A 21511-nucleotide genomic window follows, 5' to 3' on the forward strand; every position below is an offset into this window, starting at 1 on the left:
ATGTATGTGTTTACCTCCCCTAGTGGAGTTCTCTTTTAGTCTCTAGCTGAATCTATGTTTCCAAGTTTACAGATCAGTTTTACTCTCAAATAAAACTATTTTAACTTTTGGTTTATATGCATTTGGAATTTTTTTGGCTTACAATAGTCAAGTCACTTAAATTAGCAGGACCTATACTGGCAAACGGTCATATTTATTTTCTGTGATCTTGCTTTTTTATTGCCCTTTTGAGTAGATAGATAGATGACAGGTGATATATAGGCAGAGGAGGGATGGATAGATAGACAAATAGAGAATGGGACTGATGCCACATTAACACACTACAAAAGAAAAGAGTAGTGAACTTGAAAACAGCAATAGAAATGATGACTAAGAAAGACTGGTGAACTATAAAGATATAATGTTACAAATAGTTTCACCTGAAATAAAATAGAGTGAAGATTTTACAAAAATGAAGAGAGCATCAGTGAAACGTGCAAGATACAAGCAGACGGAGTCCCCTACAGCAGAGAGACAATGCATCAGTGAGGTGCCAATGGCTCCCAATGCTGGAGCAATTTGTGAAGAAAAGAATGGGTAAAAAATGTCCAATTTTCATGTAAATTAGAAGCCTGCAGATCGATGAAACTTAAAGAATCTCAAGAACAGAACATGAAGACAAATTTACCAAGGCATAGCGTAATCGAATTTCTGAAAAGTGGTGATATGGAGAAAATGTCATGCACAAAGTAAGAAAGATAAGAGTGACAACAGACTGCTGGTAGAAAATAATGTAAGCCAAAAACACCTTGGGGTAACTTCCAGGGAAAAAATCCTATCAACCTAAAATTACGTACTCAGGGAAAATATATTTCAAGAATGAAGGCAGAATCAAAATTTTCTACACATACAGAAGCAGAAAAAGCTCATTGCCAGCATTTCCTCTCTCCCTGCAGCAAATGGCAAAGGAAGACCTTTGGCCACCGGAAATGTTATACTGAGTGAATGTCTGGGTTGACACAAAATATGAAGAACACTGGAAATCCTACTTTATGAGTAATGAAAATAAAATTTCTTCCTTTAAAATATGATTGGCTATTTAAAAATAAATAATCATGTGTTGTGAAGAGTCTAACATAAAAAACCACAGGAAGGAAAGTGGTAGGTGAGAAATAGAAGCACATTGTCTGAAGGTTCTTATGCTGTAGGCAAAGCAGCACTGTATCCATTTGATTGGTTGTCTTAGGACTCTAGCATGTGTGTTCTGCTCTTGGAAGTGTGTCATAGTCAATATGCTTAGTATAGTGTTCTATATGGTGTGTGGAGTGCAGGTGTGGAAGGATTTTTAACCATCAATTAAGTCAAGTGGGCTAAATCGAATTGAAAATTGAAATAAAAACCAAAATAGTTTAAAACATAATCAAAACTTAAAATAATTAGGAATAAATTTGACACATAATATTCAAGACACTCGAATATTGAAAACTTTAAAACCTATGAAAAATTAAAGTAGACCTAAACATATGTAGCGATAACATATTAATGGATAAGATTCAATATTATTAATATGTCACTCCTACACAAACTGATCCATATATTTAATGCAGTAACAGTCAAAATCTCAGCAGGTATTTTTTTGTAGTTGACAAATTTCAGTGTATGTGGGAATTCAAAGAACATATACTAGCTCAATACAACATTGGAAAGGAAGTCCAAATCTAGAGGACTTGTAGTTTTTTATTTGAAGATTTATGGTAATAAAATGATAATTAAGAAGGTGTGATTTTTTTTTGTTAGACAAACTAAATAAAATGGATACTACTCAAATAAATAAGTTTATTTACATCTATATCGTATATGCATATAAGTATATACATATATAATATGTACATACATATATGTACATATATGATAGTGTCAATATAGTGAAATAATTTTCAACACAGCTGCTAAGATAGTTCAGAGATTAAGGTGAGGGCATATGGTTGATGGACTTCATATACTTACAAGAAATAGAACAAAGCAACTGCTTATAATTGCTTTAAGTGGGGCAGGGAGAAGGTTGAGGGGGAGAGAGTATGGGGGCGATGTAGTCAGTGTACAATATAAGCCTAATTGGAACTGTCACTATGAACACCCCTGTAAAACAAATATATTCTAATAAAAAAGAAAAGAAAAGAAATTGTTCTTGGTAAATTTTCATGGAGCATTGGGTGTACATATGCAGAAAACAAAAACAAACTTTAATTTGAGATGGGTTACAGGCATGAATACAAAAGCTAAAACTGTAACACTTTAGAAGAAAACAGAAAAATTTAGCAACCATGGATTTGATGAATGATGTGGTACAAAAAGCATAAAACTTCCACTGGACTTCATCACAAGTAAAATGTTCTTGAAAAGATGCTGTCATGGAAGTAAAAAGGACCAGCCATAGCATGGGAAAAAATACTGACAAAACAGAGAGCACATGTAGGCTATATATGACATTTTCAACTCCATAAAAAGAAAACAAGCTGAAAACAATAAAAAGACAAATGATGTGAATATATACAAAGAACTTATAAAGGTGGCAAATCAGCATGACATCATCAGGCAATAAGGAAATGCAAATTAAAACCACAATGAGATACTATTGCCCACCCATAGAATGGTTATAAATAACAAGACTGACCAAACCAAGCATTGGCAATATCTTAAGCAACTGATAAAGTCACTTTGAAAAGCAAATCCATCCACTAGCTGTCCAGCGCTCACACCTATAATCCTAGTTATTCCAGAGGCTGAGATCGGGAGGATCACAGTTCCAGGACAACCCAGGTAAAAAGATTGTGAGACCCCCATACCAGCTATGTCAGGAAGCCTAACATATGAGGATTACAGCCCAGGCCTGGTGAGCAAGAAGCAGAACCCTGTCTGCATAATAACCGAAGGAGAAAGGGCTGGAGCAGTGGCTCAAGCAGTGGAATACCTGCCTCCCAAGCGAGAAGCATTAATTCTAAACCCCAGTCCCACCAAAAACCAACCAAACAACTAAAAAACTCAAATAAGTCAAATATCCATCAACAGGTGAATATAAGCAAACTGTTATAGACCCATATAGTATATTGCTTCTCAGAATACAAAGGGAAAACATTTTGTAAGTGCAGCAAAACAGATGAATCTCAAAATAAGCATATTGAAGAAACCACACCGAAAATCATAGCTTGTGCTAGTTCATATTTTAATATGAAAAGTAATACAGAGCAAAATAAATAGGCAGGTCTGCCTGAGTGAGGAAGAGGGAGGCGGGAAAGGGGAGGAGTGGTACATTAAGGGTATATAAAGAGCATGGGGAAACTTTTGGACTGATGTATCTCTTCAGCGTTTTTATTGTAGGGATAATTTCCTAGGCATATATTTTCCAAACCTTGTCAAATTTGTGTATATTAAATATATGCAGCATATTGTATGTCACGTTTCATCTAATAAAGTGAAAATGTTTTTTAAAAAGAAAAAAAAACCCTGTTATTCTTTTCAATTGAAATTACCTGGCCTTTCTAAAATTTCCAAGTAAAAACCACCAATATACACAACTAGCATTAGAACACTTTTAAACAAGTTTGTGTGTCCTGGTGGAACAGAAGTAGGAGTTATGTTATTGATTTTATACCAGTTTTTTCAGGGTAATAATTATCTATCTCTAGTTCTAGATTACTTACAACTTTCTTTACTTGAAGCTGTGTTTCTTGTTTACTACAAAACACGTTCAGTTTTAATTAAAAACAGATTCAAATAGCTAACTAAGCCAATAAAGGAGAAAACATATTTCATTAAGGTGCGGCATAATCTATTCTATCTCAAAGCTTCCTTTGTCTTTTTTTAGTCAGACAAATTTAAATAACTTACTTATTGTATAGAGGCAAAAAAAAAAAAAAAAAAACCCAACCACGGTCTACCTATTGTTTCCATTGAAAGTCTTTCTAGGAAACACATAGCATTTGACTGGGTTAACGAACAGGACCTCCGACATGGAGGTAATCTTGTTTCACATCCTTGGTTGATCACCTGTCAGGTATTCACATGTGGGAACACTGCCAAGCAATAAAAAGTTGTTGATCACATGATAAAAGCGAGAGCACACAAGGGAGGGGTGAGGATAGGTAAGACACCTAAAAAACTAGCTAGCATTTGTTGCCCTTAACGCAGAGAAACTAAAGCAGATACCTTAAAAGCAACTGAGGCCAATAGGAAAAGGGGACCAGGAACTAGAGAAAAGGTGAGATCAAAAAGAATTAACCTAGAAGGTAACATGCACGCACAGGAAATCAATGTGAGTCAATGCCCTGTATAGCTATCCTTATCTCAACCAGCAAAAACCCTTGTTCCTTCCTATTATTGCTTATACTCTCCCTACAACAAAATTAGAAATAAGGGCAAAATAGTTTCTACTGGGTATTGAGGGGGTGGGGGGGAGAGGGAGGGGGCGGAGTGGGTGGTAAGGGAGGGGTTGGGGGCAGGGGGGTGAAATGACCCAAGCCTTGTATGCACATATGAATAATAAAAGAAAAAAAAAGTTGTTAATCCTTACATCACCGTGGTTAAATACCAGTGACATTTACTAAGTGAGTAAGCCAGTCTCAATGGATCCACTCGTGACATTCTGAAAGAGGCAAAACTAATGGGATGAGAAAGAGACCATGGGTCATCAGAATTTAAGAGTGGTGCTGCATCTGACTACAATGTGTCAGCAGGAGGAAGCGCTGTGTGTGTGGTAGCAGAAAGCTTTTTTCGTTTTTGAATGAGTTTATGTTTCAAACCAATGAGTTTTTGATTTATCAAAACACTTTTTTAAAATGTTAAAATATTTTATTACTCAATTTATGATTTGAGAGAACTATTTTTCAAATTAATAGACTGTCTTGGAAAATTGTTTTACAAGGAATCTTGTCTTAATCTTGGTGACACAGGATTTTAGAGTTCTATCAAAGAAAGGTTCCCCTTGAATTCTATAACTTCTCAGAGTGATCATTAAACACATTGTGACATTTTACCAACAAGTCCAGATCCTGCCATTTATTAATTCTGTGATGAATCAGCCTGTCACTGTGTTTAGCTTCTAGAGCTGTTACTCAAGACTCTTTTCTTGTTATCCTGAGGTGATAGCAGATTGTAAAAGATTGACCATGGTGGCTAGGCTTGGTGGTTCACATGTATAATCTCAGCTACTGGGGAAGCAGAGATCAGGAGGATCCCAGTTGGAGGTAAGCCTGGGAAAACATTAGGGAGACCCATGTCACCAGACAAACCAGTCTTGGTGACTCCACGGAATGCATAGGCAGGAGGAGGATATCCTGAGTTGGGTCCAGGCAAAAATGCAAGGCCCTATCTGAAAAACAGGTTTACAGGGCTCTATACAACTTTACTCTTGGCTACCTCTGACTTCATGCCCTACCATTTCCCATCTTGCCCCACTAACTTTTTGCTATTCTTTACCAGGCCAAGAAAGTTCCCATCTCAGGCCTTTGCACTTGCTGTTCTCTCAGCCACAGTCCTTCCACAGATATTTACGTCACTCAGTTAGGGTGCTCCAAAGTCATCTCCACACAGAGGTTGTCCTCAACATCCTTTCTAATTTATGTGTCACTTGTTGGTCCCTACCCTAACTTTACATTTTATTCTCATAATCCTTATTCAAATCTGACACTATATAATTAATTGCTCTTATTTATTTATTTTACTGCCCCCCCCCATGCAAATGTGAGCTTTGTGGGAAGTAGAGACTATCTTTTCATTTGTGTGTGTGAGTGTATTCCCAGTGCCTGCAAGACCCCTGAAACACAGTATTAAATGAAGGAATGACCAGAGGGGTTTAGAACCAGGTGTGGATGAATGAAGAAAAAGAGTTGCATAGAATTCAGATTCATTCCTACAACTGTGTAGGGTTTTCTTTCCATTACAGCAAGACTTAAACATAATGTCTTTGAGAAAAACACCTAGTTGCCTCTTACACCTGACAAACTCTAAAATGTTTGTGCACTAAGTGACTACATAAAATAACACTGTGACGAAAACATTCAATAATTTATTTATAAAATGATGAAGTAATTAAATAACTGAAAGATCAGATAACACTTGGATATGAACTGGAAGCCCTCACACATATTAGGGATGTCTTTGGAGACCATGTTTCTAAATTTATTATTTCCTTCAGACTTTAATATTTTGTACTGGACACTAGGTTTGACAAGTTTTCTTTTACGTTAAATCAAGATAGCATGAGTAGTTTAAACTATTTTTAAGTCATAGTTGTTGTTTGGTTGGTATTTATGGCTTTTATAGAGATTCAGCTAATCAATTAATTTATCATCATTTATCATGAATGTCCATATCAATGTTATTTATTCCTGTCTGATAATATGGTGTTATTTGGTGCTTGTTCAAGTCAATTTAGATTCAGAGTACAGTTCTAGGAAATGTGGTGATTCTCGAATGAAGAAAATGATATATTTCCTGCCGTTAAAGAGTCTGTCAGCTGTAACATTGTATAAATGGGGTCTCCTTCTGGATATGACATCTGATCTCTTTCCAGCTGAATCAATCTTCATTGTTTCCCCAGAAGTAAATAATAAAACTGTTAGGAAAAAAACAGTGAGACCACTGTGGTAATGTTTCTAGTTGAAACTGATTAGTGGGGTTCCTAGAATTAAGGGGATACGCCCTAGAATGCTTGGGTTGTGTGAGACAGCAAGCAATGAAATTAGAGCTATTCTAGTTTCTGTTAGGGCTGCAATGTCTATCGGACTGGAAACTGCTATAGATTGATGGTTTTCAAGCCTCTTAACACTGGAATCATGGTAAATGAAACATTAAGTTAAAGAACAAGCAAATAAGCTTGTTAAAAGTAGAATTATACATATGTATACTACTTAAATGAGGTTTGACACCTCTGTGACCCATCTCCTGGGAATTTGTCACACCAACACAAATGCTTTTCAGGCAAAGTCTGACAGTTTTATGGTCAGTTGCACTAATTTGGATACGATTTTCCCTTTGGCACCATTAGACAGTTATGACTCATTTCCAGGCCAACAATATAAATTGTTGCAACACAAAGCGGCAAGAGGAGGGAATTGAGATGTATTGAATACAAAGAGAATTCCACTCTTAGCTCAGCAACCTCCTTTGTGAATTCAAGCTATAACCAAACTTCTTAAATTGGTGATATCCCATCTCTGTTTCCGTGATGTTTCCTGAAAAATTAGGAACCCATCTGTGCCTCACACTCACCCTAGAAATGGTTGTGTGTCATATACACACACGCCCATGTGCACACATGCACACACACACACACACACACACACACAACCATCTGTTTCCATTCAAGTTGTTAGCTGCAACCAAAAGTGGATTTGTTCACATCTGTTCTACCAAGACAGTGTGGATAGATACCTCACAATGTGTTCACTATTGAATCCCAAGCACTTACCGCACTGCCTTATACGTATGCCTGCATGCATAGATGCATTGGCTACCACTTAGCAAAATATGTCTATGCCTTCTCTGCATCTGACACTATTCTAAGAGAGGGAAAAATCATTGGGAGAATTGGTTTGTGCCTTCGTGGTGCTTACAAGCCTGTGCATTGCTGGTGTACTGATTTAAAAGAGATAGATTTTGTTTTAATGTCAGGCTAGGTTTACAAAAGTAAACTTTAACAGAAAGTAGAAAGAGCTCCCATTACATTCCCTGGCCTCACAAATTCACAGATTTCCCACTATCACTGTCCTACACCAAAGGGAACATTGTTACAATCAATCAATCTTGAACCTTGACCCATCACTACTCCAGTTTACACTAAGGTCCACTCTTGATGGATATTATGTGGGTTTTGAACAAGTACACAACGGTATATATCTACCACTAAAGCACCATTCTGAATAGTCACTGCCTAAAAATTTGGCTAGACTTTTAATAGTTATTTTAGATAGAGCAGAAAAAAGTCTTTAAGAATTTCTGAACAAAAAGGGATCTGGTTTGTTGATACTTGGCTCTTTGAACCAGCTCACCCTGGCAGAAATGTACTTTCAGATCAGGTGGTCTGACATGTGTGAAGGCTTGGGATTTACATGTAGCAAAGTAGTTTCTGGAGAAATAAAAAAACAAAACAAAACAAAACAGGTTGTTTGTAGAATGAAAAGAAAAAATTCTGTTCCTTTATCATCACTATGCATAAGTATCATGCTGACAGTCTGTCGTATAGCCTTTTTCTTCTTATTCTTCAGGAAAAACAGCTTCAGGTGGCTGATTTCAATTTCAGAGACCTACAGCCTCCAGAGGGACTTGTTTATATATTAGAAATTATGCCTGAAATGGACTGCTGCCCAGCCATGACACAGCCATAAGGTGAATTGGATTGCTACCAGACTTCCCTTTGCACCTGACCTCCTGGGAGCACTGGATCCATTTTGCACAATACCCCATCCTGACTCAGTGTTTCTTGGACATCAACCACCTAAAGAGGTGACACTACTCACTTCGAGTCAAATAGCTGAGTAAAGCAAATGTTAGGTGAGGAAACTGGGACCTAGAACATTCTTTCCACTGCCCTACATTAGTGATGTACTTACTTTCATCTGCCAAAGCCAACTAATAATAAATTTTAATAGGCTTTTGTACACCTAATATTCCTGATTTAGTAAAAATTTTGTAGAAAAGTAAGTAAAAGTTTTCCCATTAAAGATACACTACTCAGGAAGCAGAAATACTTTTGCGTAGCTGGAACCACTTCCCTGTCCTAAAAATGTTCAAGAACTGCCCTTCCCTTGCTGAATTCCATGTGCAGGACCCCAGATTTCTTCATATTCTGTCATTTTCTTTGATGTGAGAGCTGTGGACATGGGAAGGTTGATTCCACTTTTCACATATATATGCAAATACTCACACATTTGGGCATGTAACCTCACCATTTAAACCTACATATACATATGGCCAATAAAACTGTGCAATCACAGAAATCAGAATGAAAAAAATGTTTTACGTCTCTGAGATCCACAGGGAACTTGGAAAAGCCAACTGAAATTATTCGGTTGGAAGTGGGCCCTGGCATTAGGACAGCTACCATCACCCCAGGGAGAATGGCAGGGCATTTTTAGAAAGAAGATATCGTAAAACAGTGGTTCCTTCCTTAAAAAAAATCACATTTAAATCATTTGAGAATAGTGCAAAAGTTCATTATTTCCATCTGATCAGAGAATTTTTGAAACAGACAGAAGCTGACAACTTCATTGAGCCAAGGACTATGGTATCCCTAGGGTTTCACTCCAGTGCTCATGACACATGGGTGTCTAGACTGTTTTGAACACCTCAGGGACAAAATTCCACAGAGTTTTAATTATGAAAGCATTTATGCAATATGTCAATATGCTTTACATGGCTTTCCTACTTTATATGGCAGTAGTGAGGATAAAATGAGATAACCTGTGCAAAATGTTGAGCACAGAGCCTGGAACATCAGAGGGCTTAATACATTTTATTTTCACTTCTTTTTCTGTCAACAGAAGTAAACAAACAAACAAAAAAGAAATTCTACACAGTAAGCTAATTACTTACGCATTTGTTCTAGTAGACTCTAAGCACATACAGAAGATGCAATCTTCTTTCTTTCTGTACTCTTGGTGCCTACTTCAGTGCATAGCTGAATAGTAGAAAAGAATGTAAGATAACTGGAGAACAAAGGAGGGAGGGAGGGAAGGAAAAAGAAATGGAGGAAGATGGGGAAGTGAAAGGAAGGAAGGAAGAAGGAAGGAAGGAAGGGGGGAAGAAGGAGGGAAGAAGAAATGGAGGAAGGGAGGAAGAAAATAAGCAGGGAAGGAGATAGCAAGCAGCCAAAGCCTTATATTTGTCCAATAATTCCCTGCCTCTTTCAGGACAGATGGACATCCAGCTACTCAGCTCACACTGGCCCCGACCCCATCTGTAACCTGCATATATATATTTTTTTTTCACACTCAGCTTTGGTCACGCCCAATTAGCATTTCCGCAATGCTCTGAGTTCAGTGTCCTGACCTTTTGCATGTAAGTCTCACTAGAACACATCCTGCCTTCATTCCGGTTTCCTTATCAGTCACCTGACTTCTCATCCTTCACCTCAGCTAATGCATTTCTTACAGTCACAGGAAAGATTTTAATGTCCTCTCTTCTTTTTAAATAAGATGCTTTGTCATTTTTGTTTTCATGTGTTGATATGATAGACTACTGTTTTCTCAGAAATATTTTTCTGAGAAAAAATATTAACATGTACCCAAATATTTTTTGGTTCCTGTCTTATCCATTTCATTTATAACAGTTTCACAGGTAAATTCTTCGTGAAAACACTAACAGTCTCCCTCCCCTTAAACATTGCTGGCTCCCGTTGAGTTTCCTCTCCTCTAGTCTCACATTTCTCCCTTAAGTTGACTCTTTTTAACTCTGAAACTCTGAATGTTTCTTAGGACAGCATTTATTTTTGCTCCAATGATACCTTTTGTAAATTAACTTTTATTTTGCATAATTGTATATTTACGTGAAGTTATAAGAAATAGTACAGAAATGCCTAATATCCTCTACTTAGTTTTCCTCAAAGGTGACATCTTTCAAAGTTCCAGTGCAATGTTACAACCAGGATTTCAATATTGATATACAGAACAGTTCTCTGTTCCTGGGATTCCCCTGTGTTGTCTTTGTACCATAACCACCCCCATCTCTCCAACTCTATCCCTAACAAGTGGCAACCCTATCCTATCCCCACTTCTATAATTTTTCACTTCACAGGTGTCATAAAGATAGTATCGTATAGCATGTGACCTGCTGGGATTGTCTCAGCACAAGTCTCTGGAGACTTTTCAAGTCATCAATGTACCAACAGTTCCTTCCTTTATCATTGAACAGTATTCTACCATGTACCCATGGGAGGTTATATGGATTGCTTCCACTTTTTGCCTATCACAAATAGAGCTGCAGTGAACATCAGCTGTGTATAGGTTTTTGTGTGGATGCAAGTATTCATTTTTCTGCAATAAACACCCAGGAGTGCAATAGTTGCAAGTTCAGTTTAAAATGAAACATTCACTTTTTACACAATGACTGCTAACATGTGTGTCCCCTCCAGCACTGTGCGAGAAGTCCAGCTTCTCCACACCTAACCTCCCTTTGGTGATCTCACTATGTCTTACTTTAGCCATTTTAATAGCTGTGTAGCTGTATCTCTTTGTGTGTGCAATATGCATTTCTTTAATAGCTATTATGTCAAACATATTTTCATGTGCTTTGTTGCCACCTAAATATCCTCTTTGGTGACATGTTTCTTCATGCTTTTGTCCATTTTCTAATTGGATTTCTTGTTAGTGTTGGGAATTGAGCATTCTCTATATTAATATTCATTAATATATTAATAAATCCACATTCATTATAATTAATTTGTAGCAGATGTTTGTTCTTGGTTATGTGATTCGAAAACCTTTTCTTCCAGACTCTGGTAATGTTTTCTTCCTTCTAATGGTGACTTTTGCAGACTAAAAGCTTTTAATCTGATGAGTTTTGACTGATTGGTTCTTTCATGGGTCATGTTTTGGTGTGAAGTTTAACAATTTTCTGTCTCCTCCTAGATGCAGATATTTTCTCCTCTGCTTTTTTCAGGTTTTGTGTTTACATTTAAGTTTATGACCTGTCAGATGGTGATGGAAGATTAGTTCCAGGGAACTTCTGAAGGGAAGTGCAGACTTGCTGCCTGTGTCCTTAGAGGGGGTAAGAGTTTCCCATTAGTGTTTGGCTGGAGAAGGGAAAGTATTGCAAGAAAATGCTTTCTGTTGTTAAGTGACATTTTTCCACATCTTCTAGCTAAGTGAACAGGTTTTCTCCAGAGATTTTTATGGTGAGTGCTCTTGACAATTCTGGGCTGGAAACTTCTAGAACTCCCAGGATATATGACAGGCACCAAGAAGAGCCAGTGGAGTCTGCCAGGTCCTTCCTCTGGATCTGAGGCTCCGAGCAGAACTTCTTCTTTTCTCCTTTCAGAGTTTTCTATGCTTGTTTGTTAGGTGGACCTCAAGTTCTTCTGTTGTAAGACTGAGCTGAGAGCAGTGGTGCTCCTTTGTCTTGATGGAATCCAAAATCTTCCAGGGCTACCTGTTTAATATATTATACTCACTTAAGATCATAAGCATAACAATTTTATATGTGTGTGTGTGAAAAACATGGTGAAAATATGGTAGAACATAACAGCCATTGCTTATTAAAAAGTTGCATTATTCTAAGCCCAGGACTAGTAGTACACACCTGTAATCTCAGCACCTGGGAGACTGAAGCAGGAGAATTTCCAGTTTGAGGCCAGCCTGAGCACAGGGAGACCCTGTTTCAAACAAAGCAAAGCAAAGCAAAGCAAAACAAAAGCCATGTGCTGTTCTAGACACATAAATCATATAACTTAATTTTTACAATAGCCCTACAAAGTACCTATTACTAATTCCACTTTCCATATAAATAAACAGCTTGAAGAGCTTAAGGTGCTGTATAAGCTGGGGTTCTAATATCTGTTACTAAGAATTACTTATTTCCTGGGCATTTCCATGTATACATGAAATGTTCATGTAAATAAACTTATCTTTGCTTTTCTCTTATTAATTTCTGTCGCTTGGATTTCAAGTAAGAACTCAGGGAGGGGAAATTATTCCGACTTCTACACTTTCCTGTTGATGAGCTTGTGGATAATTTATAGTTTGATTTTATTAGTGATAGTGGTGTTATCAATATTTTAGTGCATGATACTTGGTGACATGAAATAGAATTGATAGTGATGGACGGGGTCTGAAGTGCTCTGACCGTGGACTTTTTTTCTCTAAACTTTAATGGATTAAAGCAAGGAACAGGCAATGTACAGGCAAAGAAGTCTGTATTGCCTTAAAGCAAAAGTAAAGGCTGCTCAGAGAGATAAGCAATGGGACTTGGAAACTGGTAGTGTGCTAAAATGCTTTGGGTTTTCCCTTTTATTGCTCTTTTAGCTCCCCTTTTATTCCCCCTCCCTCCAAAGTTCACTGGTCCATGGAGAATGCATTCAGAGCTTTTGCTTCTTGTGCTTTTGTCAACTCTGTTCTCAGTGCATTCTTGTTGCAGGTAGGAACTTTTGAGACAACCACCAGCTTTCTCTTATTTCCAGCTTGTAGGTGGTGCTCTGCAGTTTCTCTTGCTGTAACTCTAGCTACACAGGAAGTTCAGCTAACTGGGTTGTCAGCAAGGCTGTCAGGTCAACCTTGCAGCAAAGTCTTTACAGAGCTGATGGTATTATTGACCCCAGGGCGGGCTCTGCAAAGCCAGCAGTACTATTCCCTTTTACTAAGTCACAAACTGTGCATACATTTAGCTCTAAAAGATAGCATCAAATAGTTTTCCAAAATAATTACATAGATTTCCACTCCCACCAGTAATTCATGGCAAACCCTGTTACTTGACATTTTGGGTATTTTCACTGTAGCCATTCTAATAGGTGTAAATGATGTCAATTTCATTTTTGGTATACTTGTTATGCAGGCTAATTTTTAAGATCTATTTTCAGGTATCTGACCCGTACTTTTCTTTTCTTTTCTTTATGTTTAGACACAACTGTCAAATTCAAATGTGTTTCCCTTTCATCAGAGTTCTCACTGTCTCCTCTTCCTCTCCCGAATGGAAGGGAATTCTTGATTTCACAAATACTGCTTTTTATTTAAAAATCACACATTGTCTTATGTTGACAATAAGCTTTAATCATTATTTGGTGGATTCATGAGAGTTTCATTAACAGATGCTTTCAAAATCACTTACATTTTAATTTTTATTTTATTAAAATCTGTTTCACCCTCCATTCTTTTAGTGAATCTGTTTCACCTTCCATTCTTTTAGTGAATCATAGTGAATCATTCTTTTTTCTTTTTCTATGGTTGATCTTGAGCCTGTGGGGATGAAGTTGGCCCAAGATTTCTCCCAAATCCACATTTCTTTGCCTCCAATTCTTACACCATCTTTTCCGTTCAGATCAGATTCTACTTGTTTTTTTTTTTATTCATATGTGCATACAAGGCTTGGTTCATTTCTCCCCTCTGCCCCCACCCCCTCCATTACCACCCACTCAGCCCCCTCCCTCTCCCCCCCACCCCCTCAATAACCAGCAGAAACTATTTTGCCCTTATTTCTAATTTTGTTGTAGAGAGAGTATAAGCAATAATAGGAAGGAACAAGGGTTTTTGCTGGTTGAGATAAGGATAGCTATACAGGGAGTTGACTCACATTAATTTCCTGTGCGTGTGTGTTACCTTCTAGGTTAATTCTTTTTGATCTCACCTTTTCTCTAGTTCCTGTTCCCCTTTTCCTATTGGCCTCAGTTGCTTTTAAGGTATCTGCTTTAGTTTCTCTGCGTTAAGGGCAACAAATGCTAGCTAATTTTTTAGGTGAGCACATGATAAAAGCGAGAGCACACAAGGAAGGGGTGAGGATTATGTAAGACACCTAAAAAATTAGCTAGCATTTGTTGCCCTTAACGCAGATTCTACTTGTATGGTGACATCTTGTGATAGCAACACAAGCCAGATGGGACTCACATACACACCGGAATTGAAAAGCACCCACACACAGGAAATCAATGTGAGTCAATGCCCTGTATAGCTATCCTTATCTCAACCAGCAAAACCCCTTGTTCCTTCCTATTATTGCTTATACTCTCTCTACAACAAAATTAGAGATAAGGGCAAAATAGTTTCTGCTGGGTATTGAGGGGGGGAGCGGGAGGGGGTGGAGTGGGTGGTAAGGGAGGGGGTGGGGGCAGGGGGGAGAAATGAACCAAGCCTTGTATGCACATATGAATAATAAAAGAAAAATGAAAAATAAATAAATAAATAAATAAATAAATAAAAAATAAATTGGGAAACTAAACACTTTAAAATATACTTAATAAGAACTCACATTTTCCAGGTACTACCAAAAAAAATCTCAAAAAAACTCAAAGTTTTAATATAATTATTGAAAGACTTTAATTACAAAGGGCAAAGCATATGAATGAATATATATCCCAACACACAAAGTTTCCCATTTTGATTACTCTATAAAAAAAAAAAAAAAAAAAAGAAAAGCTCTCCTAGCAGACTTCTGAGAAGGATGTTTATTTTCTGGGTCCATGGTGATCCCACAAGGACAGTAGCTGGTCCAATCCTAAACTATCATGATCATAACTTTCAGTTGAACTAATTGGTTTTTTAAAATGGTGTCATGATTTACAAAGTTCCAGAAGCATTAATCACTTTGATTTTCCAAAGTGTATTGGAGTATCAACTCTTAATTTAAGAAGAGGCTGGCAGTAATTTTTCTATACCTGTGAAGATAGTCTTGAATTCCTTTAATTGTTGAAGATTTGTGTATTTTAAAAGACTTAAAAATGGTGCTTTGACAGCAGTATTCACAATCGCCAAGTTATGGAAACAGCCAATATGCCCCACTACCAACAAATGGATTAAGAAAATATGGTATTTATACACAATGGAGTTTTACTTAGCCACAAAGAAGAATGAAATTTTGTCATTCACAAGTAAATGGATGGAACTGGAGAACATCATCCTGAGCGAGGTTAGCTAGGCTCAGAAGGTCAAAAATTGTATGTTCTCCTTTACATGCAGACTTCAGACCTAAAACAAATGCAGTAATATTATTGGACATGGGTCACATGCTAAGGGGAGAACACATACAGGAGGAAAAGGAAAAGGGAAGGAAACCTAAAACTTGATGTGTCCACTGTAGAGGAGTTAATATAGTAACCTTAAAGCAACAAAGGTCATATGGAAAGGTGACCGGGAAGTAGTGAAGAGGTCTGGTAGAAATGAATCAATTTGGGTTGTACACCCATGTATGTGGAAGCAATGTTAGGAATCTCTCTGTATAGCTATCCTTATTTCAAACTAGCAAAAAAAGCTGTCTTTCTTATTATTGCTTATGTCTTCTTTTCAACAAAATTGGGGAAGAGGGCAAACCCTTCTGCCTAGAAGAGAGAAGGATTGGGGGGAGAGGGAGGAGAGTGGGGAACAGGGGGAGAAATGGCCCAAACAATATATGTACATATGAATAAATGAATAGACAATAAAAAAAACTTAAAAACAATCATGCCTTGACTTTTATCTATGGGTGAAATAACTTTTTATATTCATGAAAAATTAAGTTCTTGAATGAAACATAGAGCTTTTTATCAAAGTGGAATGAGTACCTACAAGTTACTTTGAGAGTCTAGACTGGGTAAAAATGGGTGGTGGAAGGGGAGACACCATTGATGCAGAAAACAAGTAGAGTCTTGTCCAAAAGAGAAAGAGGACTCACAAAAGGAATGGAGAGCTGTAGAAACAGAACTCATTCCTAGAAAGGAAGCCAGGCAAGTGACCTTGACCCAACCACAAAGCCTCTGGCCATCAGAGGAAGAACTCTGAGTAGGAGTCATTGGTTGACACAAGGTTTTATTCTAGGCTCAATTTCATGGAGCTAAAAGTTAAAACCGAGATTTTTTTTTTAACTAAACACTATAATACTTTGTGCCAAAGGCAACACTAATATTCACCACTGTAACAAAACTTTGTTCAAAAAAATATTCAAAGGGGCACTGATGGTGTAGCTCAGTGGTAGAGCACTTGCCTAGCATGCACAATGGTCTACCCTTAGCACTGCAGAAAAAACAAAAAAGGGAAATGAGATGACTGTTAAACTTTTGCATAGTGTGCACACAATTTTGCTGTCACAGGCCTTATTGTGGGATTCAAATACCTTAGGTACCCAAGTAAGCAACAAGAAAGGCTCTCACAAGACAGAGCTGCACACTGGTCAGTCAGCAGCCTCTAGTGCACCCTGGAACAGCAAAAGCCACTGGTAAGGAAACTGCTGTCTTCATGGAGCATCATGGATAAGGCGCCAAAGGGGCATCACAGAGGCCTTGCTACTGACAACCTGAAGACATTCCTGGGGAAATCTCAGAATTACCTGTGGCCAGGTGTGTGGATGAAGGGAGGAGGTAAGAGTTGCAGTAGTAGCAGTGAAGGGTTTTCAAAGGTTGGATTGTCCCATGTTCTGACAGAATGAAAAATTCTAAATTCTCCTAATATTAACATTTTTCTCTGGATATGTCCAGCTGTCCATGTATAAAATATGCATTTATACATTTTATATATTCTATGGTCACCTTTATTTATTCCTTCTGAAGACTGAAACAGAAAGAATTATTTTCTCATGTGGTTGAGAATGGTGAATAATTCATGCAATTTTCAGCCATTTGTCTTGTTTTAATAATCTTTGGTTATTCTTAAGCCCCTATCTCTCTTCGATTTAATTTTTTAAATTGTTCTTTGAGACTTGGAGAAATAATATATCAGTAAAAATCAGCACATGTGTGGTATAATTCATTGGTTACTAATCACTCACCATCCTCTCCTGTTTCTAACTAAGAAATAGAATCAGGACACTAAATAAGGAGCAAATTTCATCACTTTGTTACTGGGTAAGCTGGTTAGAGAATCCTGCCTGACCCTGACACTGGATTGGTGCTCCTCATGCCCACTGTGAAGGACGGCTGTGTGGCTCCCAGGGAAACATGTAATCATTCATAGGCAGAGCTGCTCAGCCAGAGACAGCAGAGGACAAGCTGGGTGTGCCATACTTCTTTTGAGTTTGATTACCACAAGGATGGTGGCACTGCAAGACAGGCCCTCAGCTCTTGAGGTTAAGTGGATTATTGGCACAGAATTGAGAAGTCATGGGGCAAAACACCATTTCAGCACAGTGACCTGGCTGCTCCACAGATGTCAAGTTCTCTGACAGCTACTAGGCAGGCATTTTCCCTCAACTCCTATGTGAGTTTGTACAGACTACACTTTCTATAAGGAATAAGGGAAAAAGAACTCAGAGAGCAAGTTTTCCTCTCAAGTACTCTCAAACTTTGTGTTCATCTAATCTTTTGTTTAACAATCAATTCTCAGCCAACCAAAGCTATGGCTGTAACTCTTCAGAGGGGGAACCAGTAGGCATCAGAGCAGTTCCACCCCCATTTCTGAAGACCTTTCCATTCCTAACTATTTTCCTGTGTGGCACCCAGAAAGTTCTAATGTAGCTCGGAATAAATCATTAAAAGATGTAAGGCACAGAGCACAATGCACTGCTAGCCAAAAATTAGTTCCCTATTCAATTTCCAACCTCAAATTGTGCCCAGCTAAATTTTCAAATATTTCTCATTAGAGAGTAAACAAAAACCAAAAACTATGCAAAAGTACCTCCAATAATACAAAGTTGAGCCTCTTGGAATTCCTTCTATAATTACATTTGCGGAGAGAAACTAAAGACCAAAAGAAAGATCCAATTAATAGCCATTAAATTTTTTGAAAAATTAAAAAAACCTTTTTTAAAAATATTTTTTTCTTAGTGTTTTAGGCAAGGCAGATTTCACTCACCTGGGTTCTTTCAGGAGCAGATTGGCTATTTTCTCAGGAAACACATGGTATCGAATTTTAATTCCTCCAGTTTAAAGCCATGTCATTTATGAAATGTCATCAACAAAGAAGTCAATAGGATTCCTGAGATTATTTCAACTGCCCCCTCATCATTCAGTGGAGAAGACACGAGAGTTCCCCCACAGCAGTTATTCCTGTTCATAACAAGTTGTCATGTTTGCAATTGCCAGCCTGAACAGCAAAATAGAAGAGAGCACATTTGACTCTAGCATTGCTATGATGTCCTACAGCCCAGACCAGTTTATTTTGAGTTTTTAACCTATGAACTTAAAATTTAATTATGAAAATGCCTGTATTAAGAAGTTAATTGTGACTTTGCTGCTACATTATATTTTGCAAAAATTACAAATTTGCTATGATGCCCTCACTACCCTCCAGCCCTTCTTTGAAACTCTCTTTCTTCTTTCCCTTTATATTCATTTCAGGTGGTTGCCTTTCCCTACCACCCCCTGCCTCCAGAGCTGGGTGCCCGACATTTAAAAAGAGCCTGGGCTCCAGAGGTCATTGCATTGCATTTCCTACCGTGTCAGTCTTCTGCTTTCTTTTTTCTGGATTTCTCTAAGTTCAGAAACATCTAAAGTCATTTTGGGCAGAGTGCCACTTATCCGCTGCTTTTGTCTTTTCTTCTAGAATTCCTCCATCTATGACTCCTGTGACTTACCGGATAGTCTTTGTCTCCATTTGCCTCAGCTGGAGATGTTCTGACCTAAATCAAGTCGCTGCTACAGGTTTTCCCAATGACTGTACCCTCAGGGGTTTAAAATAGGATAAATATTTTCTTCCCATGTAGCTTTGTCCAGTGCTGTCCTCCCAGAATGTTAGAGTTGGTAGAACTTTCATCTCTAGTTTCCTTCTGTGGCATATCAATCACACTCTGCTCCTTGCTGCCTTTTCTTGCACTTCTCCATTTGCCTCCAGTGTTCGGTTTCTGTTTTTCCTTACTTCTATCAGCCAGATCCAGCTGAGCTTTTAAAATTTTATAATTTGTTATTTTCCCCAAATCAATAACAATAATATAAATTATAACAACTAACACTTATTGAGCATCTCTGATGTCAAGTTATTTAAGATAGGCAAGCTTCCCAGGATTAATGAGGTTAAGATAGTCTCTGGAGTTTATAAAATTTAGATGAAACTAAAAAGAAAGAGAAAGAGAAGGAGATGAATTACCTGTTGTCCACACTTCGATGGAACAGCTCTACTTCTAATAAATAAATCGCTCTTCCTCCAGTGCAGAAGAGCAAGGGAGAGGTGGAAGAGGCTTCAGTAGCCTAAACACTTTTAGCCTACTGGAGAAAGGTGCTGCTCCTTGTGGTCAGGGGACCAAATGCTCTAATTGAATTGTCATGGATACAAAATGATGTAATTTGTTAGTTCTCATGACTAAAATCAGTAGTCGCTGCTTCAAGAATATTGCAAAGGCCTCTCTGCCTCTGCAGACATTTGAGGAAGAAGAGAACAACTGTGTTGTCCAATAGTAGCCATGTTCGAGACATTGAGCCAAGAATGTGACTACTGACAATTACAGTGGACGAGGACCTGTTGATTAATTCACACCATATTTCTCTATCCTATAGCATGGAAGAAGAGCTTGGTGTGCTCTCACCATAGAACTTGGGACTATTTCTCACTTGGGACTATTTCTCTTTTCTGTTTTATAATATCAGTACTTGATCATTTATTCATTGTGTTAAATACAAACATTAAGGTGGTTTTCCTAAAAATAATTTTATATTATAAATACTAAGCAAGTCTTTCTGAAAGATTAATACTAAAAGATTAATGATATGTCATTGGTGACAATCCTTGTTGTCACATACACACAGCAATATTTTCAGTGCATTGAAAACCCACTGTGTGGTTGGTCGTTTTTTCCTTTATACATCCATTCTGCAATGAAAGGGCATTTGACTTAGTCCCACTGTTTCACTATTAAAATATGCACAAGGATGAATGCCTTATACACATATTTATGCATTTTCCCCTTTGCAATCCAAAAGATCAAAAATGCATAATTTTTTAGTTTCTTGCAGAAAATACATAGAAAAATTTGGGACATTTCTGGCACATACTAGCTGGGATGTCTGTGGGGAGGGGAAACATGGGGAGTATATTATTTGTGAAAGCAAAACAGGTGGGTCATGAATTGCTCCTCATTTCTTTCAGTTTCACTGATCTTATAATTAGTAGAAATTTATTCCTGGATTATGTCACAATGAAGAACATCTCTACTTTTGTAAAGGATAGAGATATCTGGTCTAGGCATTCAGAAGTAGCTCAGACCTGTGAGAAAATAGAGACTAGTCCTCAGAGTCTGATTTAACTCATTACTTCAATCTTGTCTGTGTTTTTCTCTGCAACCATTTTAGATAATCAGTTAGGATCAAACCAAACTTAGGGATTGACCTCTTAGTAAAAATAAGTGGAAGAAAAATAGGCTTGCTGTATGTTTAGTCCTTTGTAACTTTACTTTAAGCTGACATTTGCCTTGTGGTGACTGCCATGACTTGCTTATGAACATGGGATACAGTTTTTACCTATAGTTCTTGCTTTTGATCTCTTAATGTTCCTAACTTCAATATCCATATTTCATTCTTCATTCATTTACCCATTCATTCACTCAGTAATTATTGATGGAGAATTTATTATATTCTAGGTTGTATAGTGAGATCTGGAGATATATATTAGTAATAAAACAGAAAGCAATCACTGTCCCTACAAATAATGAATGAGTATTTTGAGATCTTGTACCTTGCTTCAGATATCCATGGATACTTAATAGAAAATTTAGATCTTTTGAATTTTAAGATGTGAGGGTTTCTTTATACCTTCTCAGACAAGATAATCTGATTTTTATGTCTGACTCCTAGCCAATCTAATATTTATAGACCCCACCATGGCAATTGATGACAAAGATATGACTGTTCAATTGTGCAGTGAATCAATGTGCGGGGGTGAATTCAACACACCATGTCTTCTTTGGTGTGGTCAGAATTCAGAGATCCTCCCTTCTC

The 21511-nt window shown here is 37.6% G+C and overlaps 1 protein-coding gene across 1 annotated transcript in view; it reads left to right on the forward strand.

Annotated features, from left to right (window-relative positions):
* The first annotated feature begins 451 nt into the window (after nucleotides 1-451).
* Nucleotides 452-21511, forward strand: part of Plppr5 (phospholipid phosphatase related 5) — a 179797-nt gene continuing 158737 nt past the window's right edge. The window contains exon 1 of the mRNA XM_074049052.1: nucleotides 452-576. Within this exon, the coding sequence (XP_073905153.1) occupies nucleotides 452-576 (125 nt within the window). The remainder of the gene's footprint in view (nucleotides 577-21511) is intronic.

Source organism: Castor canadensis, chromosome 12 (genome assembly GCF_047511655.1).
Source record: "Castor canadensis chromosome 12, mCasCan1.hap1v2, whole genome shotgun sequence".
NCBI lineage: Eukaryota > Metazoa > Chordata > Mammalia > Rodentia > Castoridae > Castor > Castor canadensis.